General features: G+C 52.6%; 5 protein-coding genes across 5 annotated transcripts; 4 read left to right on the top strand and 1 right to left on the bottom strand.

The window, feature by feature from the left end:
• Positions 1-855: 855 nt before the first annotated feature.
• On the top strand, positions 856-1,380 carry POSPLADRAFT_1149531 (hypothetical protein; the record flags this gene model as incomplete). Its single annotated transcript, XM_024486315.1, has 3 exons — positions 856-1,120; positions 1,177-1,269; positions 1,331-1,380. 3 exons carry the CDS (start codon positions 856-858, stop codon positions 1,378-1,380), a joined length of 408 nt encoding a protein of 135 aa, XP_024336551.1.
• A 512-nt stretch (positions 1,381-1,892) lies between these two features.
• POSPLADRAFT_1040765 (hypothetical protein) lies at positions 1,893-2,754 on the bottom strand. Its single transcript, XM_024477797.1, has 6 exons — positions 2,638-2,754; positions 2,439-2,524; positions 2,340-2,379; positions 2,274-2,284; positions 2,175-2,205; positions 1,893-2,121 (listed from the first exon to the last, which is right to left on the bottom strand). The coding sequence occupies exons 1-6, from the start codon at positions 2,693-2,695 to the stop codon at positions 2,096-2,098; spliced, it is 252 nt and encodes an 83-aa protein (XP_024336550.1). The 5' UTR covers positions 2,696-2,754; the 3' UTR covers positions 1,893-2,095.
• A 3,099-nt stretch (positions 2,755-5,853) lies between these two features.
• On the top strand, positions 5,854-9,908 carry POSPLADRAFT_1048232 (hypothetical protein; the record flags this gene model as incomplete). Its single annotated transcript, XM_024479470.1, has 16 exons — positions 5,854-5,997; positions 6,051-6,195; positions 6,400-7,098; positions 7,157-7,299; positions 7,362-7,514; positions 7,577-7,599; positions 7,655-7,683; positions 7,736-7,778; positions 8,613-8,707; positions 8,739-8,789; positions 8,835-9,000; positions 9,137-9,190; positions 9,276-9,308; positions 9,361-9,458; positions 9,751-9,803; positions 9,891-9,908. 16 exons carry the CDS (start codon positions 5,854-5,856, stop codon positions 9,906-9,908), a joined length of 1,947 nt encoding a protein of 648 aa, XP_024336549.1.
• A 3,734-nt stretch (positions 9,909-13,642) lies between these two features.
• Positions 13,643-14,244, top strand: POSPLADRAFT_1048231 (hypothetical protein; the record flags this gene model as incomplete). Its single annotated transcript, XM_024479469.1, has 6 exons — positions 13,643-13,645; positions 13,698-13,755; positions 13,812-13,878; positions 13,926-13,984; positions 14,052-14,107; positions 14,161-14,244. The coding sequence occupies 6 exons, from the start codon at positions 13,643-13,645 to the stop codon at positions 14,242-14,244; spliced, it is 327 nt and encodes a 108-aa protein (XP_024336548.1).
• A 1,358-nt stretch (positions 14,245-15,602) lies between these two features.
• POSPLADRAFT_1059058 (hypothetical protein) lies at positions 15,603-16,245 on the top strand (the record flags this gene model as incomplete). Its single annotated transcript, XM_024481118.1, has 4 exons — positions 15,603-15,826; positions 15,889-15,983; positions 16,044-16,136; positions 16,199-16,245. The coding sequence occupies 4 exons, from the start codon at positions 15,603-15,605 to the stop codon at positions 16,243-16,245; spliced, it is 459 nt and encodes a 152-aa protein (XP_024336547.1).
• Positions 16,246-16,262: the final 17 nt, after the last annotated feature.

Raw genomic sequence — 16,262 nt, 5'->3', positions numbered from 1 at the left:
TCTTGCAAGCTGTTATAATTCGCATATTGTACCATACTAGCATTTGTCCAGTAGTAGCATAGTTTTTCCCCTTGCAAATAGTCGAAGCAGTCAACATCATGACTTAGAATTTGCATCAATTGCTTTTAGGTGAAGGAGGTTAAGAAGCGCCAGAGCCGACTTCTGCTTTATTAGGCAAGCGCGCAACCACAGCTGGGAAGGTGTTGATATGAGCGCTCGCTAATGTTACTCCACCGCTTTGCCGGTATCTGAGATCTTCCGCGCGAACATCTTCGAGGGTGTCGCTGCTGCGCATGGCAAGATCATTCCTGAGAGCGCGTCGCAGCTCGTGCTCCAATGCTGTCCATGCTGAAGCATAAGACATACCATACCTGCCACTAACCATGCTTTCAGGCAGCCAGAGGTTCTCTTACACTCTCGGGCACCGCGAAAGACGTAAATGAGCATCCGTAGGTACTTAGGCTAACAGCTTTGCCAATGCAGCATGCCCCTGGGTATGTGGTCGCGACATAGCGCCGCCGAGTATCGACGCTCGCGGTGATCAGGGTAAACAACCACGCGGGCTCAAACACGTTTTCCGTCACAGAAGCATGGCGGTCCGTCCCCTTCACGTTTCCAGCTGCCTGCGCCAAGTTGAATCCCCCCGCTAACGAGACCCATGACAACCAGCATCCGACCGGCTGAACCCCGTTTTCCATAAAACCCGCGCATCCCCACCAGTGTAGTCCCTCAGTTCCGTCTTCCTACCAGTGCGGACGTTTTTGCACCTTTTCCCATACTGAGACACGTACGATACCCGTGCAAAGCATTCCTGTCATTTCACCCGTCTCCAGTCCCAGTCCCAACAACCTCACGATGATCGCCCAACTCGCCAAGTTCGCTGCTCTCTGCGCCGTCGCACTCTCCGTGCAGGCAACACCCATCTCGTTTGTGCCCTCGGACGAGGGCAACATCTTCTGGAGCCCCGATATCACCTCACCCGGCCTCCTCAGCGTGTGGACCATTGGCGCGAACGAGACCGTCACCTGGGACCCGTCGAAGGTGCCCCAGTCGAATATCAACGACACCGGCCTCCTCCTGCTCGGCTACCAGGAGAACGGCAGCGAGAACCTGGATATCTGTGAGTCCTTGTTCAACATGTTGTCGGCGCAGTTCGCTCACTGTCCGCATATACAGCGACCCCGCTCGCCACTGGCTTCCCCATCTCGGCCGGCCAGGTCTCCCTCACCGTGCCCAACGTCACCGAGCGTCACGACTACATCGTTGTGTGTACGTTTAGTTTCCTCCCGTTCGTTGTCTCCCGTCGGATAGCCTAACCCCCCTTCCACAGTGTTCGGTGACTCCGGCAACGCGTCCCCCATCTTCACCATCAAGCAGTAAGCGTCCCCACTGCACGCGGACACTGTTGTAAGGACAGGACAGGACATTACGGACTACAGACTCCTCCGCTCCACTTCTCTACATCTGCACACCCTCGCCTTCGTTTTGTGTCGCACTCGCTATTCACACGCAGCAACCGCTCGGATCGTAATTTCAGCCATGTCTTCCTCATGGGTGTGCAATGAATATTCTCGTGTGATTGTCCTTGGGCATCGTCGCGTCATTCAGGCTTAAGCAACTACTTGTTCGGCATTATCTTTAAAGTTGAAGGTTAAGTTTTGTGGGCCGACTTCCTTATGGATCTCGGCTTGTCGGTAGCTGTTCGACGGCCCGAATACAAACATCGAGAAATGCAGCCACACTATTCATTGCCATGATGTTGCTTCTACTCCCATCAAACTTTGCATAAATCACAGGAAGGACAGCCGCATACAAAGCACGGCTGCAAGCTAGAAAGCCATGTACACATGTTCAGGCTAATAGACTCCTTGATGCAGAAGCTACAGATTGACTTTTTGATTGATGAAACAAGAAAAACATTTAGAGCTCCATTACCAGTACGACATAACTCCGTCCTTAAATACACCATGCAGCACAACGAGCGTCCTCCACAGTACTAAGGCGGGCGAGCGTACTCTACAGTACAGGCTGTTGGGTAGCTAGACAACAAGAGGGGTAACGACGAACACAGAACGATCGCAGATGGGCGAAGCTTTTAGCAGCACATCTCGCACGGGCAGCCTACCCGCATGGCGGTAAGTAGTGTGAGAAGGAAAGATAAGCAATAGACGCACAGATGATATCAGCGCAGCACTCGCAGCAGTCCTGTGCAAAAGAAGCCAGTTAGTACGTGGGCGGCACACGCCCCACGGGCGCCTTCACGTCAAACATACCTTGCAACCCTCTGTGGGACAAGATTGTCAGCATGTATGCGCAGCTAAACATAGCAGAAGGCTCACCGAAGCAAATGAAGCACTCAAGTGCGCCCAAGAAGCAGTCCTGGACGTCGCAACGCGATAGTTAGCGCCAGCGCCTAGGCGAGAGCCAATGTGACACACCTTGCCAGCTCCTCCTCCTCGCATGCGATGGGCCTTGTTGCGCAGGCACTCCTGGGTGTTGTTGCGCGAAGGGGCGTTGGTCAGACCTGGACGACAGCGCCGAGAAAGAGCCCGGGTCAGCGCCTGCTACTCAACGACGTCACCGCCCTTGGCGCAGTGCCAGCAGAGGGGCCGTTGTAGCTTGTAACGAGCTACTCACTCATCTGCACGGCCTGGGGCTGGGTGCTGGTGGTCATTGCGGCTTTGGGAGCGTCCATAGTGTATACGAGTGCAGTAGCTGGAAAAAGTGAACGAGGATGGTGGTGGAGAGTGGTTGAGAGGGGAACTGGAGGTGGCGCGACAACCCGCGCGTTTATAGGGGGAAGGGGCCACAGGCGACCGGCACAACATCTGGGGCATGTTTGTTGATGTCATGGTTGGTATCTAGCACTGCCCGGGGTGCCGATGAAAATAATACGGCCGACATCACGCAGCAACACGGTCTGGCTGTCTGGATTAGTCTACAGCGGAGCTGTGCTGCTGTGCAACAACGCAGAATGCGGGTACGGTACATGGACATGACGCTGTGCGAGATATGCAGCCCCAACGCACGCTGTCAGTCCATGAGAGAACTGGGGTACAGGTGGATATACTCTGAGAAAACTACGGCGATGGACAGGGGCTTGGCAGCGGCCCCACGGCCCATGGGCATATTTTCATGACGGCGACATGGGCCCCTCGAGGCTGTCTACAACGGGCAGCATGGAGTCGATCTATATCCTCAATCACCCCGCGGCGTCATGCAGCGAGCTCCTAACAATAATAGAACCAAGTGACCTACAGGTAGGTTGCCATGCACATGTCATTGACATCCCATCGCTCAGGTCGCCAGGCTCTCCCATGCCAATTTTACGTACTGGCCAAGCAGACACGCTCATGGATTGCACACGACGCGCGACGTACATGCATCATGTATTTCCGAACCCCTCCCCCAACGAGGAACTGAGCTCTACAGCGACTGAATTGAGCTTGAGACCGCTGTGCGGAGTGCGTTTGCGCTGAGGCCAAAGTTGCCGGCATGGGTTTGGCAGGAGCTCCGCAACCGGCAATTACGCTTCACATGATGTGCACTGCAGGCGTAGAGCGGGTAGTCGATAGTCTCTGATACGCAGCAATCGGTACACGAGGCGCCGCATAGCCCGAGCGAGGAAGCCGTCTACTGCGGCAGGCCCGAGAGTCGCCGAGGAGTCAGATTGCAAGACATCGACAGGGCGCAACGAGATCCATAAGAGGTCCGTGGCAAGACGCTGCTCGGAACTATGCACGTTTATGCGCTTCTATCACTTTGAGCCTGTGGTTCTTCCTGGGTATCAGCTCGAGGCCCGACGGAAGCACGATGCGTAGCTCCTGCATTCTCAGCCGGATCCTGCTACATTTCAAGTCTATATTGGCAGTATGGCTCACATGCAGCAGATAATCCCTTCTCGCCATCCAATGCAAATGCAGACCAGGCAAGATACGAGGCAACGTCCTCGACTCGGAGGCTGGTCCTGATGGATCCGGAGTCGGGATTAGATAAAACAGACTGCTCTTGAGGTTACGTAAGGGAGTCGGTTTGAGAACATGATAGAGTGCTTAGCCTTTCGGCCTCGAGACGAATAGTAGGAAGAATGCGGGTTATTATGGCTCATAGGAAGCAGTATGCAAGAGGAGTTCATGGTGGTACTTTCGGGAATGCTGTCAACAGGAGGCTTGCTAACGTCGAAGCCGAAGGCGCCATTTTTACCTTCTATAGCGGCACTTATACCCGATAAGATGGTCGGCCTGTGCAGTCTGTCGATCGCCCGCGACACAGCTTCGTATTATGATGTCACACAATTCTGTAGTAGCTTGCCTTGGTTCATTGAATAATACCGTCACATAAAATTGGCATTATATAAGTGGAGGATATATGGCCTCCTCGTTTCAGCTTCCCACCCTCCTTGCTATGCATCGACCGCGTTCACGCCTGCGTTCCAACGGATGCGATAACCGAAGAATCGAGTTGAGCCAGATAACTGCGAGCACCACAGAGGCCACGAGGTACAATATTGCTCAGGGTCTATGATTTGAATAAGTTAGTTCAGGTCAATGTATCTTCTGACCATGTTCTCTCACCTATCCAAGATAGTCGCATGCACATCGTCTTGGTATGCCCGCGACACTACGGCGGTTCTCGTCTTCCTCGCCCTGTAAGCAAAGCTTCCAACCTGGTCCTGCCGTTCGAAGCTGCTTCGAACCCGGAGCTTCCAAGTCAGACATTGGGACAAAGGAGAATCTGAGAGGACCCCGAACAGAGTTTATGCAAAACTAACGCCCTCGACCACCGCTGGAAGAGGCCGATCAAACACTAGCCGACGCTGTCGGTCCCGTACCAAACGCGCTCAGCTTGGAGTTTCTGACTGTCATGTCGCGCCCACAGTCTACAGGTATCTTCTAAACACCCAAGTGACTGATTTCCACCATCTGCATTTTTCCTGCGCTTGGTGTAATCTCTCGACTGCTACTTTGACTCCCACCTCCAAACCGGGCTGCATTCTATTGCATTGCGATATCTGTCGCCACAATCCTCTAGCGCCAGGTCTTCGTAAGCAATCAACCCTCTTTTCGCGATAGATTCGGAGCGAAACCGGAGTCCACAGTCATCACGGCGTGCCTCGAGTCCCCCACATCCGGAACAACTCATAAGTAGCCAGCGCGACCATGGCGTCCCTGAACCGACTCAGCTACTTCTCTGCCATGACCGCTAGCTCTGACGACGGCGACATCGAGGAGGGGCTCGGATATGGCGACGACGGCGCGGTCGACGGGCGCACGCCGTTAGACAAGACGATCGATCGTATAGGCATGGGTGCGTGTTTGCGCCCGCGTCTGCCACCGAGACTGCCCTGACGTACGCGCATCGACTGATTGCATATGTCGCGACTATGATTGGGCTGCCCGAACACCAGGCTGGTACCAGTGGACGCTCTTGTCTCTGTGCGGGTTCGGTGAGTGCTGCTACAATCGTCGCGAGCGTTGTCATTCTTAGGCGGCAATACACAGGATGGTTGGCAGATAATGTGAGATTCCATCTAGCTTCTGGTGGCTGTACATGACCTTGCCCAAGATGTGGATACAAGCGATCGCCATCGTACTACCGCGTGTACAACAGCATTTCTCAGGTGAGCGTGAGCTTATCACAGCGAGCTGTCGTGAGAGAAGGCTTCGACAAGCGGGGTGACCGCGGGCTCGGAGTTGTAACAATCTCATGCTGATATCCCACCAGTCAGTGACGCTTACATTGGGACTCTCTCGTCTTCCATGTTCGCTGGGATGATGTTCGGCGCAGTGGGCTGGGGAGCATGTATGTACCAATCATATCGCGGCTTTAAGGCGGCTCATGTATATGGTGGGAATGGCAGGTTCTGACCTCATAGGACGCAAGGCAGCTTTCAACGCGACGCTCTTTCTCACATCTGTCTTCGGTGTCCTCGCGTCCTTTGCGAACACCTTTGTGCTGCTATGTGTGGCCCTATTCTTCCTCGGAAGTGCCGTGGGGGTGAGTCAAGGCCCTCTTATTCTAGATTGACTGGAACTCTTATTCTCTGACAGGGATCAATGCCGACTGACGGGACGCTGTTGCTCGAGCACATGCCGAACGGCAAGCAGTATCTCGTTACTGCGCTCTCTGTTTTCTTCTCCTTCGGCTCCGTCCTCTCAGCCGTCGTCGGCTTGCTTGTGATACCCGGGCATTCCTGTCCGCCCGCCCCCGCGCCCTGCGACGTCTCCTCCCAAAACTCCGGCTGGAAATATCTCCTGTCGGCGCTTGGGATTATTGTAGGTCGCATCCGGACATTGTGATGGGTGGCTGCCCTAACCGTCAATCAGACGCTCTCAATGTTTCTGGCACGGATTGTCTTCTTCCGACTTCACGAGTCTCCGCGCTACCTCGTCCACGCAGGTCGGCAACAGGAGGCACTAGAGTCGCTGCAGCTCATCGCGAGGTTCAACGGGGACGATCTCGATCTTGGATTGGAAGACGTCCAGGACCACGCTCCCGCAGCGGTTCTTGGAGATGGGATCTCCGCCTCTCCCACGCGCATAACCCACGATGCAGAAAGCGCATTTGGTAATCCAGACCAAGACTCGTCTGCCCTGGTGTTCGATGCTGACAGCGCCGACGGTGACGTTGCAGAGGTGGCGCGCCGGTCGCTTTCCTCCGCACGCAGTCGCGACATGTTGCGCAGCGCACCCGAGTCCGATTCGAAAAATTACGACGCGATGGGCGAGTCTAACGTTCCTCTAAACGGGCACCAATACGACACGCTGCCGCGTCGAGGATCGACATATCATGTAGACTCGTCGCGCATGCACGACGAGACAGACGAGGCGAAGGAACCCTTAGTCGCCGATCCGGCGCCCCCTTCGCCAACCGAGCAGCGCACCCCACGGTTGCGCCCTGGGTATCAAGAGAGGATCAGTCAGAGGATGTCTACGACGTCGTCAATGTACGAGGCGAGGTCAAAGCTCTATTGGAAGCTGCCGCGTCGGGTGCGCAAGCCTGTATGGGCTTTCGTGGACCGGATCGCGATGGTGCTGTCGCCGGAGTGGATGCACACGACGTTGCTGGTGTGGGCGGCGTGGTTCGCCATGTCACTGGGTCTGTTTTATGGCTTTCATCATCTCGCGGCTGGTCCTGATTTCCGCATTGATCACAGCATACACAATGTTCAACGTGTATCTACCCAAGTTGCTCGAGGGTCGTGGCGCTTCCGACATTACGGCGACCACTCAGAACAGCCTTGAGGATAGTTTGTGGGATGTCGTCATATACGCTGTCGGCGGCTGTCCAGGCGCTATCGTGCGTTCTTCCGCGCTGTCTGTCTCAATCTGGTCGACTAATATGTGCCTCCATTGGGTTAGTTGGGTGCCTATTTGATTGAGTCACCTCTGGGGCGTAGGTGGTCGCTCGCTGGAAGCACCTTCGTGACCGCGTTCTTCTGTGTCATATTCGTGTGGGTCGAACAGTCGTGGGCGGTGCGAGCCAGTACGGTGGGCATCGGTCTGAGTGCAACCGTACGTCTATCCCTTCGGATGTTATCTCCAGTTCAGCTGCTCACTGACGTCTGCCAACCCAGGCGATGTGGGCTGTGTTATATGGGTAGGTTACGCGAATTGTGCATTGATGCTATGAGTCTGACTGCATGATTCTCCAGTTGGACGCCGGAGATGTTCGGTACCAAAGGTATGCGCGAATGATAATTGTAACCCAGCTCTCATTTACTGACCATGTATAGTACGAGGTTCTGCGTGCGGAATTGCGTCCGCACTATCACGAATGTACGTTTCACTGATATTCTCTGACCTTGATGTGCTCATAAATCGTGTCATATGCAGAGGAGGCATGATTGCACCAATGCTAGGCGGCGCATTGCTGTCGATCAACAATTCGGTGCCTGTATACGCTAGCATCGTTATCTTCGTGTTGGCCGGACTATGCGTGCTTTTGCTGCACGAAGAAAAAAAGGAGCGAAGCGCGGGCCGGGCACTCATGCACTGATCCACGCACCTGACATGACCGCATGATGTAAATATGTGTACTCAGTAGACCTGGACTTCTGTATAATCTGTAGCCATATCATAGCCTGGATCTGCGCTCTACTATCTTGTCGTATGCTATGCTACAGCGCTATCGAACGGTCCAGACGGACCACCTATTACTAGTTGGCGGCAGTGCGTGAGACTAGTGGTGCCATCGATACATACTAAGTGTGCTTTACACTTCCTTTGGAAGGCGCTAAAAAGCGAGGTACGGCGGAGTCGTGGCTGGGAGGAGGCATATCGCCCACGCTCCTACCCCAGATTCGAGGTTGGGGTCGCCGATGTGCACGCTTGAGGTGACTGCGTCAAACTGGTGGCTTGATGATGCCTGGACTGATCTTGTAGTATACGATAGACGAGTCTTCTGCATTGATGGCGAGATAGACTTCGCTAGGCTCTCCAAGCTCGCGAAAAGCGCCTTGTAGCCTCGTGGTCCAAGCCTGTCAGACAGGAGACACAGACCACACCGGTGGGAACGTACCAAGAAATGGAGAGAGATTCCGCGAGTGAGCAAGGAATCACACAAAGTGAGGTTTCCTGCAGCCGTTTTAGTTGATTAAGTCTAAAATACAGAGAAAAAGGGTGGTCCTTCACCATCTTTGGGCGGCGTCCCCGCAACGCGCCTCTCGAGCACGACGACAAATCGATAATTTCGAGGTCGGTCCACTGTTGTGCTACATCGAGCATATATATGTACAGTGAAAAAAACAGAGACACCCGTCATGGACACGGACCAAATTTTAGATCATTGTATGTCTGAAATAGTGCTCCGGCTGCCTTGGGATATTTCGGCAGCAGCGCAGACAGCTCTTGGTGCTAGTAATGAGTTACTATGCAAGTGCGACTGTAAGACGACCAAAAAACATACAGAAGGATGGGCGTTCATTATGCACAAGTATGGTCGAGTAATAATTCCTTGTTCCTCGGGTGCGGTTTACTGGCACAGAGGCAACTGGTCGAGGTACGAAGCTTGAGAGTGAACAGGTCGACTGATCAACAAACTTGAAGCAACTTCCATCAAATCCAGATCGGAGATATGCTATCACGTGGGCGGGTTTGCATCGCGACCTCAGATTCGAACGTTTACGTACTACTAGTACAGATAATGAGGTAGCCCTTGAAGAAAAATACGCTATAACCTCTCTGGGTACGTGAGTAGCTTGTGTATGGTTGTAACGTCAGATTCCAAACAGTGATGTGCATAGCAATTACAAGGATTCTACTCGATGTCTTCAGTGGGATCATCATCGTGATCCCGAAGGCGAAGGGGTTAAAGCGCTGGCTACACTGATTGGATCCTCTCCAACACTTCATCACATAGGGAAGACCGCCTTAGAGCGCTTGGTGCTATTTACAGCCTCGCCGTGCCATCGGATTTCTCAAAACTCGACCTTGTCGTGGTTGATCTAGATCCACAACGTAGGTAATTGTGAGACACTTCTGTACAGTGTGGAGATACACTGGCAGCGGATTGACCATGTCTTTTATGTTTAGACACTTACTAGACACCTTGAGCCACGCGATTCCGCTTGATGGGGATTGCAGTCAGAATGGCTGATGGTCCCTTTGGAATATTTTGTTCGATCGCAAGTTGAAGACCCTGCGCCTGAAGGCTATGCGAACGTCCACTCTTCAAGATCAGCAGGAGGTTCTGAGAGGTCGTAGGGACTCGTGTCTCCAGCTTCAGCTCGACTTCCGGCACAAACAACAGGTTGTTTTATCGCTGCGACATCGTTCCACTCCTCAGATTCCGCTCCTTCGAACGTACGTTCATCACGTCGCCGCAGCGAATTTTGCAGCATATTGCTACTTTTAAATCCTGAGAGACATTATGCCTTGACGTTCGTGCAGATAGCGGGACTGAAGTAGAAAACCTTGCTACTCTTACAAGATCCAAAGAGCAAATGAATCTTCACTTCGGCTGTTTCCCTTGAGGTGAGCACCCGCACACTTTAAGTTGTCGTCTCTCATTGATATCGTCAACAAATCCTGTTATCTCACCGATGTTCGCGCAATCTCTGTACAAGGCCCCTCTCGGACGTTGGTGGAACATTTCGTCTCAAACAGCCCCGACATGAATGTCGGTACTACTCCCCGTCGTCAGCCTGGAAAGCTTTGAGGAGAAAACAGACGGCACGCTTCACGCGATTATCTGCACCACTCCCCGACACGATGTGCGTTTTGCCTCTTCGTCCCAGTCTATTCCTCTCCAATGGATCGATGCTGACATAGAGGTAGCATACCATGCTCGTTTCTGTGTTCATGACATAAAAGATAATTGAGCGGCCAGATCTCACGTCTGCTCTCCTGATATAGGTGGCAGGCCATTGGCCGTGCGTCGAGGTCTGTTTCACGTACTGGCGCTATCACGGAGGTTATACAGCATTTACACAACTCAGGGTCTCGGCGGAGAAGAGGGAGACAGTGACGCACCTACTCGAACGTGAGTACTCCAGAACTATATCGGTGTCCTGCCTTCTTGAGTAAAGTCCGCGAACATATTGAACGTTACATTCATGCGCATGCTGATTAGCTAGGCTTTCCTATCCGCCACTCCTCTCAATGCAAGTATATATCTTTCAAATCTCCATAAGCCGAATAAACCTTGATCAAGAGACATGGCAGTGAGCAGATGTTCACCATATACATCCAAGTAGGGCCATAGCGTCTTGTGCCCCGATCACTTTTCATGTTTACCCTATGTCCGCACGGCTGACACATCGCTTAAGGTAAGATATTGCGCGACATTCACCTCATGGTGTCGAAGGGGTACAGGCAAGGGTCCCATACACCATTACTTCCGCGAATCGGATTGCGTTCATCTTACTCAGAGCATTCTTGAACCTCTGTCTCCTTGCAGACTTGGCGTTCGGTTACAATTACGAAGAGGCACCCCAGCGAGTGTCGATGGGGTGGCTGACATGAGCAATTCATTCAGGCAATCACAGGACCTACCTGAAAACGGTCCTTTCGCACTCGCACTCTACACGGGGAGGTCGACTATCTCCTCATCGTACGTAATACTTCGCAGCTATAAATCCCGGTGGCAGGATCGATTATCACGTCACCTTGAGGCATTTGAGCCCGCAATAGGTCCTTGCGGAGCTACCCGCTTCCGTCCGTGTGTATCCCACAGTTCGTCCATATATCAACAGCGAAAGATTTCAACAGACCGATATAGGCCTGACTTGAGACAAAAAGCGAATTAACTTTCAGATATCCGCATGATAAGCAGCACTCGGCGTAGCAAGTTTTCAAGTTTGCATGATCAGATAAGCTGGTGGAATCTGTACGGCCGCTGTCAATTAGCAGTACGTCGTAAGACGGCCACGCGCTTTCGCAGCGCGGGTCCACCCAAGAATGCCCGACACTTGGGGAAATATCTACAAATGATCCGAGAAACAACAAAGCGGACTGTACCGTTTTAGGAGTAGAAGTGGACCATACATAATCCGAAGTCGTATGCGGACCACGCGCTTTACAAGCGGGTCCGCATGATAACGGTGGAAAGGAATTACGATGATGGAGATGCCTACTGTGGGCAGTGCGTAGTGCCAGTGTGTAACAGATTGATATATGCTTATCGGACCACGGGAATGTATGCGGCGTACAAGTTTCCCAACCCAAAAAAAGTCCATGGATGGTCATGCTATTTATCACATTGGCCGCCTGGGTTCAGTTTTTGATTCATCCTAGCATCTGAGGTTTGTTACCAGAAAAAATGGCCTAATTGGTGCAGCTAGCCCGTGAGCAAGCGAAGAATATGATGAATTGTTTTCAAATATATGCAATCAGGTGCCAAATGTTTCAATATACCTGTACATACTTCATGTATGCGCTTGAACTCTCGTTTGCCACAAGTTCGAGATGTTCTTGCCACTTGGGCGGTCTAGGCGGCATTACCATATTAGGACGGTGTTTGATCGAGCAGTCCTGGACACGTGCTACGGCCCCCACTCCTTCCCGCATTCTTCTTCCTCGCCACCATTTCCACGGCGTGTCGTCTAACCGCTGTGCGGCGGGAGATCTGAGCTAAAAAGAGACGGCACATGCACCAGAAACACAAATCCTTGTACCTGCGACTCCAAATCTGCCATCTCTCCTTCGCCTGTGACTTGTAATACGGTCCGACTTGGGAAGCCATTACCTGCGGTCGTGTTTAGATCGTGCCCATCTGTTCTTTGTTCTTTATTCTACGACGTGTAACCGGGGGAATATCTTCTCATACTATTCACGCAACTTTTACTTGGGCTTCCTGCAATGACCATCATGCCAGCTGTCATTCGTCCGGATCTATCCTCCGTACACGATACAGTAATCGCCTGGCTTCGTTCAGCAAAAATGTCCAGAGACGGATCAGCGCGTTACATTAAACTTCCTACCTCACGCCCCCTCATCTGGTGCAATCTCTATGAGATTATGATCGGTGATTGGAGTTCGAATACTTAGACTTAGAATTGGGCTTCTGGTGCAAAGTACCGTCGCTCTGGACCCCCTTTTCCATGCCAGGGAATGTCGTTCTACGGAGCTTCCGCGCATAGAGAGCCTCCGGGATCGCTGACATTAGGAACGGGCGCGTCACAATTGCATGACATTGCGACCATCCCGTGTCGAACCCAGCGCCTTCGGCATATCAATCGATGGACGCTGAACGTGAACCCCGTCTGTCTAGAGCTCGATACGGCCCACTAATCTTATCATTTACGGACGAACGCAATCGAGGGTGCTCTCGGTTGTCCTCCCTTGACTTTGCTTCTCAGGGAACAGGCAGGGATAATAATATGGAAGCAAGGGCTCCATTGCTTCGGAGGCGGCAGGCGGTCCCTCCGCACACGTTTATGTTTAACGGATGAACCTGTTCCCTCCTATGTCCGCTGTTCCTTGCTCCGAACACGATCTGCGCTCGTCGTAAATAGCGCGTGGCAATGTGGAGGCTACCCCGCGTCTGGAAGTCACCGAGGACGCTGATGAGCGTGGTGTTCGGGATTCCACTTCACCGCTTCTAAGGCGCCACACGGGATTTGTACCGTATATCTCTCGGCTACCTTCTGAATTTGCGCTTGCCGCTGGCTGGCTGGCTAGGCGTATGCGGGCGGATGTTCTGATACATACCCCCAATCTCGTAATGTTCCGCGTGGTCTCCTCGATGCAGATCACACGGCGGGTGTAGGTAAGTTGACTGGCTGTCGGCCACCGCAGCAGGCTTTCAACTTCGAATTCTTCCCTTGCAGCACTGATAGTGGGCCGAAAGCGCTCTCTGGGCGCGGATTGGGCGAGAAGCCGGGCTGTGGACACAACAGGATCGATTGACTTCGAAAACCGTAATCGGTTCGAAGATAGCAGAAGCCGGAAGGCTTGTACCTCCACACTAATCGTCCCAATCGACATCGATAACAAGTTCTAGACGGCGCACTCTCAGGACACACGGAGGTTTGGTTATGGCAAGTTCAGATCGCAGACATATATGACCGGATGACACTCAGATCGGATCAAGATCCGTACTCCGCCTTCGTTCTAGTATAAGTGGGTAGCCACAAGGTCTAGCTCTCGCTCGTCCATCCACCCCTCGTTTATCATCATATTCACTTTACAATTCGGACGATATGGTACGTCCAGCGCGCGATGCCCCCGATGCCCACGTCATGAGTTGCTCTCTAGGGTGTTACAGTTGAGGTGATCAGGCCCGGGGACGGTACCAACTTCCCCCGTAAAGGTGGTCAGTATCCTTCGTGAACTCTCGCATCGACATGAACATCTGAGGTGTGCACATAGACAAGGTCACGATACACTACGTGGGCACACTTCTGGACGGCCGCAAGTTCGACTCGAGTAGGGATCGGTCAGTGACCCTGATTCTCGCGTGATGCGATGCTCATTTTATGCCAGAGGGCAGCCATTCGAGACGGAGATAGGTGTTGGGAAGGTCATCAAGGGCTGGGACGAAGGTGCGCGCTCGATGGCTGTGCTTGATGTGTACGACATGAGGGACTAAGCAGTTCCACACGTATACAGGCGTCCCGCAACTATCACTGGGCGAAAAGGCCGTCCTGACGGCGACACCAGATTTTGTCAGTAGGCAGCCTTGCATCTCGGATTAACAGCTCACCGGTTGGGTCCTCAGGCATACGGCGCGCGTGGCTTCCCGCCGGTCATCCCTCCGAATTCGACACTCAAGTTTGAGGTTGAGTTGCTCAAGATCAACTGAGTTCTCATCGTCACGTTCTGCTCAGACACCATTGTCGGCTCGTACGTATGGTTGTTGGGATTCATGTTTCGCTTCTTGTCACATTACCACTGTGCTATATCACTGCAACGCTCTTACGATTCTTTGTAATTTGACACCCTCGACTCTGATATCCTTGGGATTGGGATGAGAGGGCGTGTGCAGCGCCCTCATATTGAGGAAGCTTCAATCGATGGGGCACAGAAAAGGAGCATCGATGAACGGATTCGAGCGTCGAAGGGTCATCAACGTCTTGCCTATCATTACAGGATCATTACAAGTGGCGTCCGAAACGGGAACTGCCGCGTTCGACGCCATCGATCTGAGTTTCTCCCCTTCTCGGCGAGCCTCCCGCGGCTGCGCATTCAGAAGCAGTAATGTATCGCAAACGCTTATAGAACGCCCGAATACATCCAGACGCTCTCGTACACCAAGCATACGGCGCTCGCTACCACAGACAGACAGGAGGATCTGCAGCGGTACGTCACCACATCGCAGCGGCAGACCTCATGAACCGCTTACAGTTCGGTCTAGGCTGTGAGCGATCTCGTGAAGAGCTAATCGTGGCCCCTATCACGGAGTATCTCTGCAAGCTCCTCATGATGCCGAAGGCTCGAGTACCTCGATTCTGTATACTATTCTCAGCGCATTTGTCGGGAGACGCAAGTGCAATAGAACGGACCTTCTCTGAAAGTGGACATCGTATTCATTATGTCTTCGTGGACACTGCGCAATTCCCGTACAACAGCGGACGTGGATACTTCTACGTCATAGAACCGTCAGCTGGACAATCTCGACGGCAAAACGGGTAGACGATCTATAGGGCAACGTACCCGCTGACGGCTCAACTTGCTGTAAGTCTTCATTGCGATGTGAGGTGATCTCATCGAGCTTGTCGTGCAGTCCCTGAGTCTGACGTTGCTCTTCCTCGATCTCAGCAGTTATCTTCTCCCAGCGGGACTCCGTGAGTGAGCGACATTCGCACAGCTGTTCTCCATTCTGTCTGGTCAGTGAAATAAGCTGTGCTAATTGGTCGTGAATGGAAGGAGCGCCGTTATCGTCTGCTCGATGCTCAGACATGCTGTATCAAGCCAAGTTCGGGTGGCGAGATTGCCGCCACAAGCGTGTCGCGCACGTGATCGCGGCATTATGGGAGCCAATCGCGTGCAGCGGTTTTGATTCTGACGACTTGTCCTAGTCTCAGCCACTGGTGCTTTTCGCGGCTCTGGTAGTTCTCAGTCCAGCGGCCAAAGTTGCAATGATGAAGGATAATAACGATACTGGCTAAAGTCCTCTTTCTTATACAAAACACCTTTGCACCCAAGTGGACAATTCTGATTATGACATTCGGATCAGCACTCGGCATCCGCTTGAGACTTGAAGTCGTTGTTCTGCTGCACTGGGCGACGTCTCATGTCGGAGGACTCTACACACGTAATGACCTCAATGGAGTCCGTGTGTTCTCCGACAGTGCACCTCTCTCTCGAGAAGTCTATAGTCCACCCGTCACGTCACCCGACGCGTCGACAATCTGGGATATAGGCTCAATAGAACAAGTGACATGGTATGTATCGCATTGCGTCATACAACAATTTACTCATTTTCCATGTCATTCTCGATTCCTAGGGACACTTCCTCGATACCTAAGGCCATCACAAATTCCAAGGGCAAGCTTGTACTGGGGTATGTCAATAATGGGACTGACGAACATCTCGATCTTGGTATGTTTCACTGTCAAACATTCCTTAATGCTATCTTGTAAACAGTATTGTGCTTTAAAGACCATCCGCTCGCGGAGGGGTTCGAGATTACGCAAGGCTTCGTACAGGTGGTAGTGCCTAACGTCAAACCGGCAAATGACTATATAGTCGTCTGTGAGTACTTTCCTGTCACAATATGAGCTTCTCGCTGAGTGCTGACATTGCTCCATATGCAGTGTTTGGGGACTCTGGCAACCGGAGTCCAGCGTTCACCATCTCTTAGATCATCTGTTGTTAATC

The sequence above is a fragment of the Postia placenta genome (assembly GCF_002117355.1).
Source record: "Postia placenta MAD-698-R-SB12 unplaced genomic scaffold POSPLAscaffold_11, whole genome shotgun sequence".
In the NCBI taxonomy this organism is placed as follows: Eukaryota; Fungi; Basidiomycota; class Agaricomycetes; order Polyporales; family Adustoporiaceae; genus Rhodonia; species Rhodonia placenta.
The sequence above is the reverse complement of the archived record's forward strand: the minus strand, read 5'-3'. Positions and strand labels throughout refer to the sequence as shown.

Bases quoted from the DNA above. Each gene is read 5' to 3' on its own strand.
- POSPLADRAFT_1040765 (XM_024477797.1), bottom strand. From the start codon at position 2,695: ATGGACGCTCCCAAAGCCGCAATGACCACCAGCACCCAGCCCCAGGCC. The intron at 2,380-2,438 runs GTGTGTCACATT...TGCGACGTCCAG, and splicing joins GAGGAGGAGGAGCTGGCAAG to GACTGCTTCTTGGGCGCACT. The intron at 2,122-2,174 runs GTGCGTCTATTG...CCATGCGGGTAG, and splicing joins GTGCTGCGCTGATATCATCT to GCTGCCCGTGCGAGATGTGC.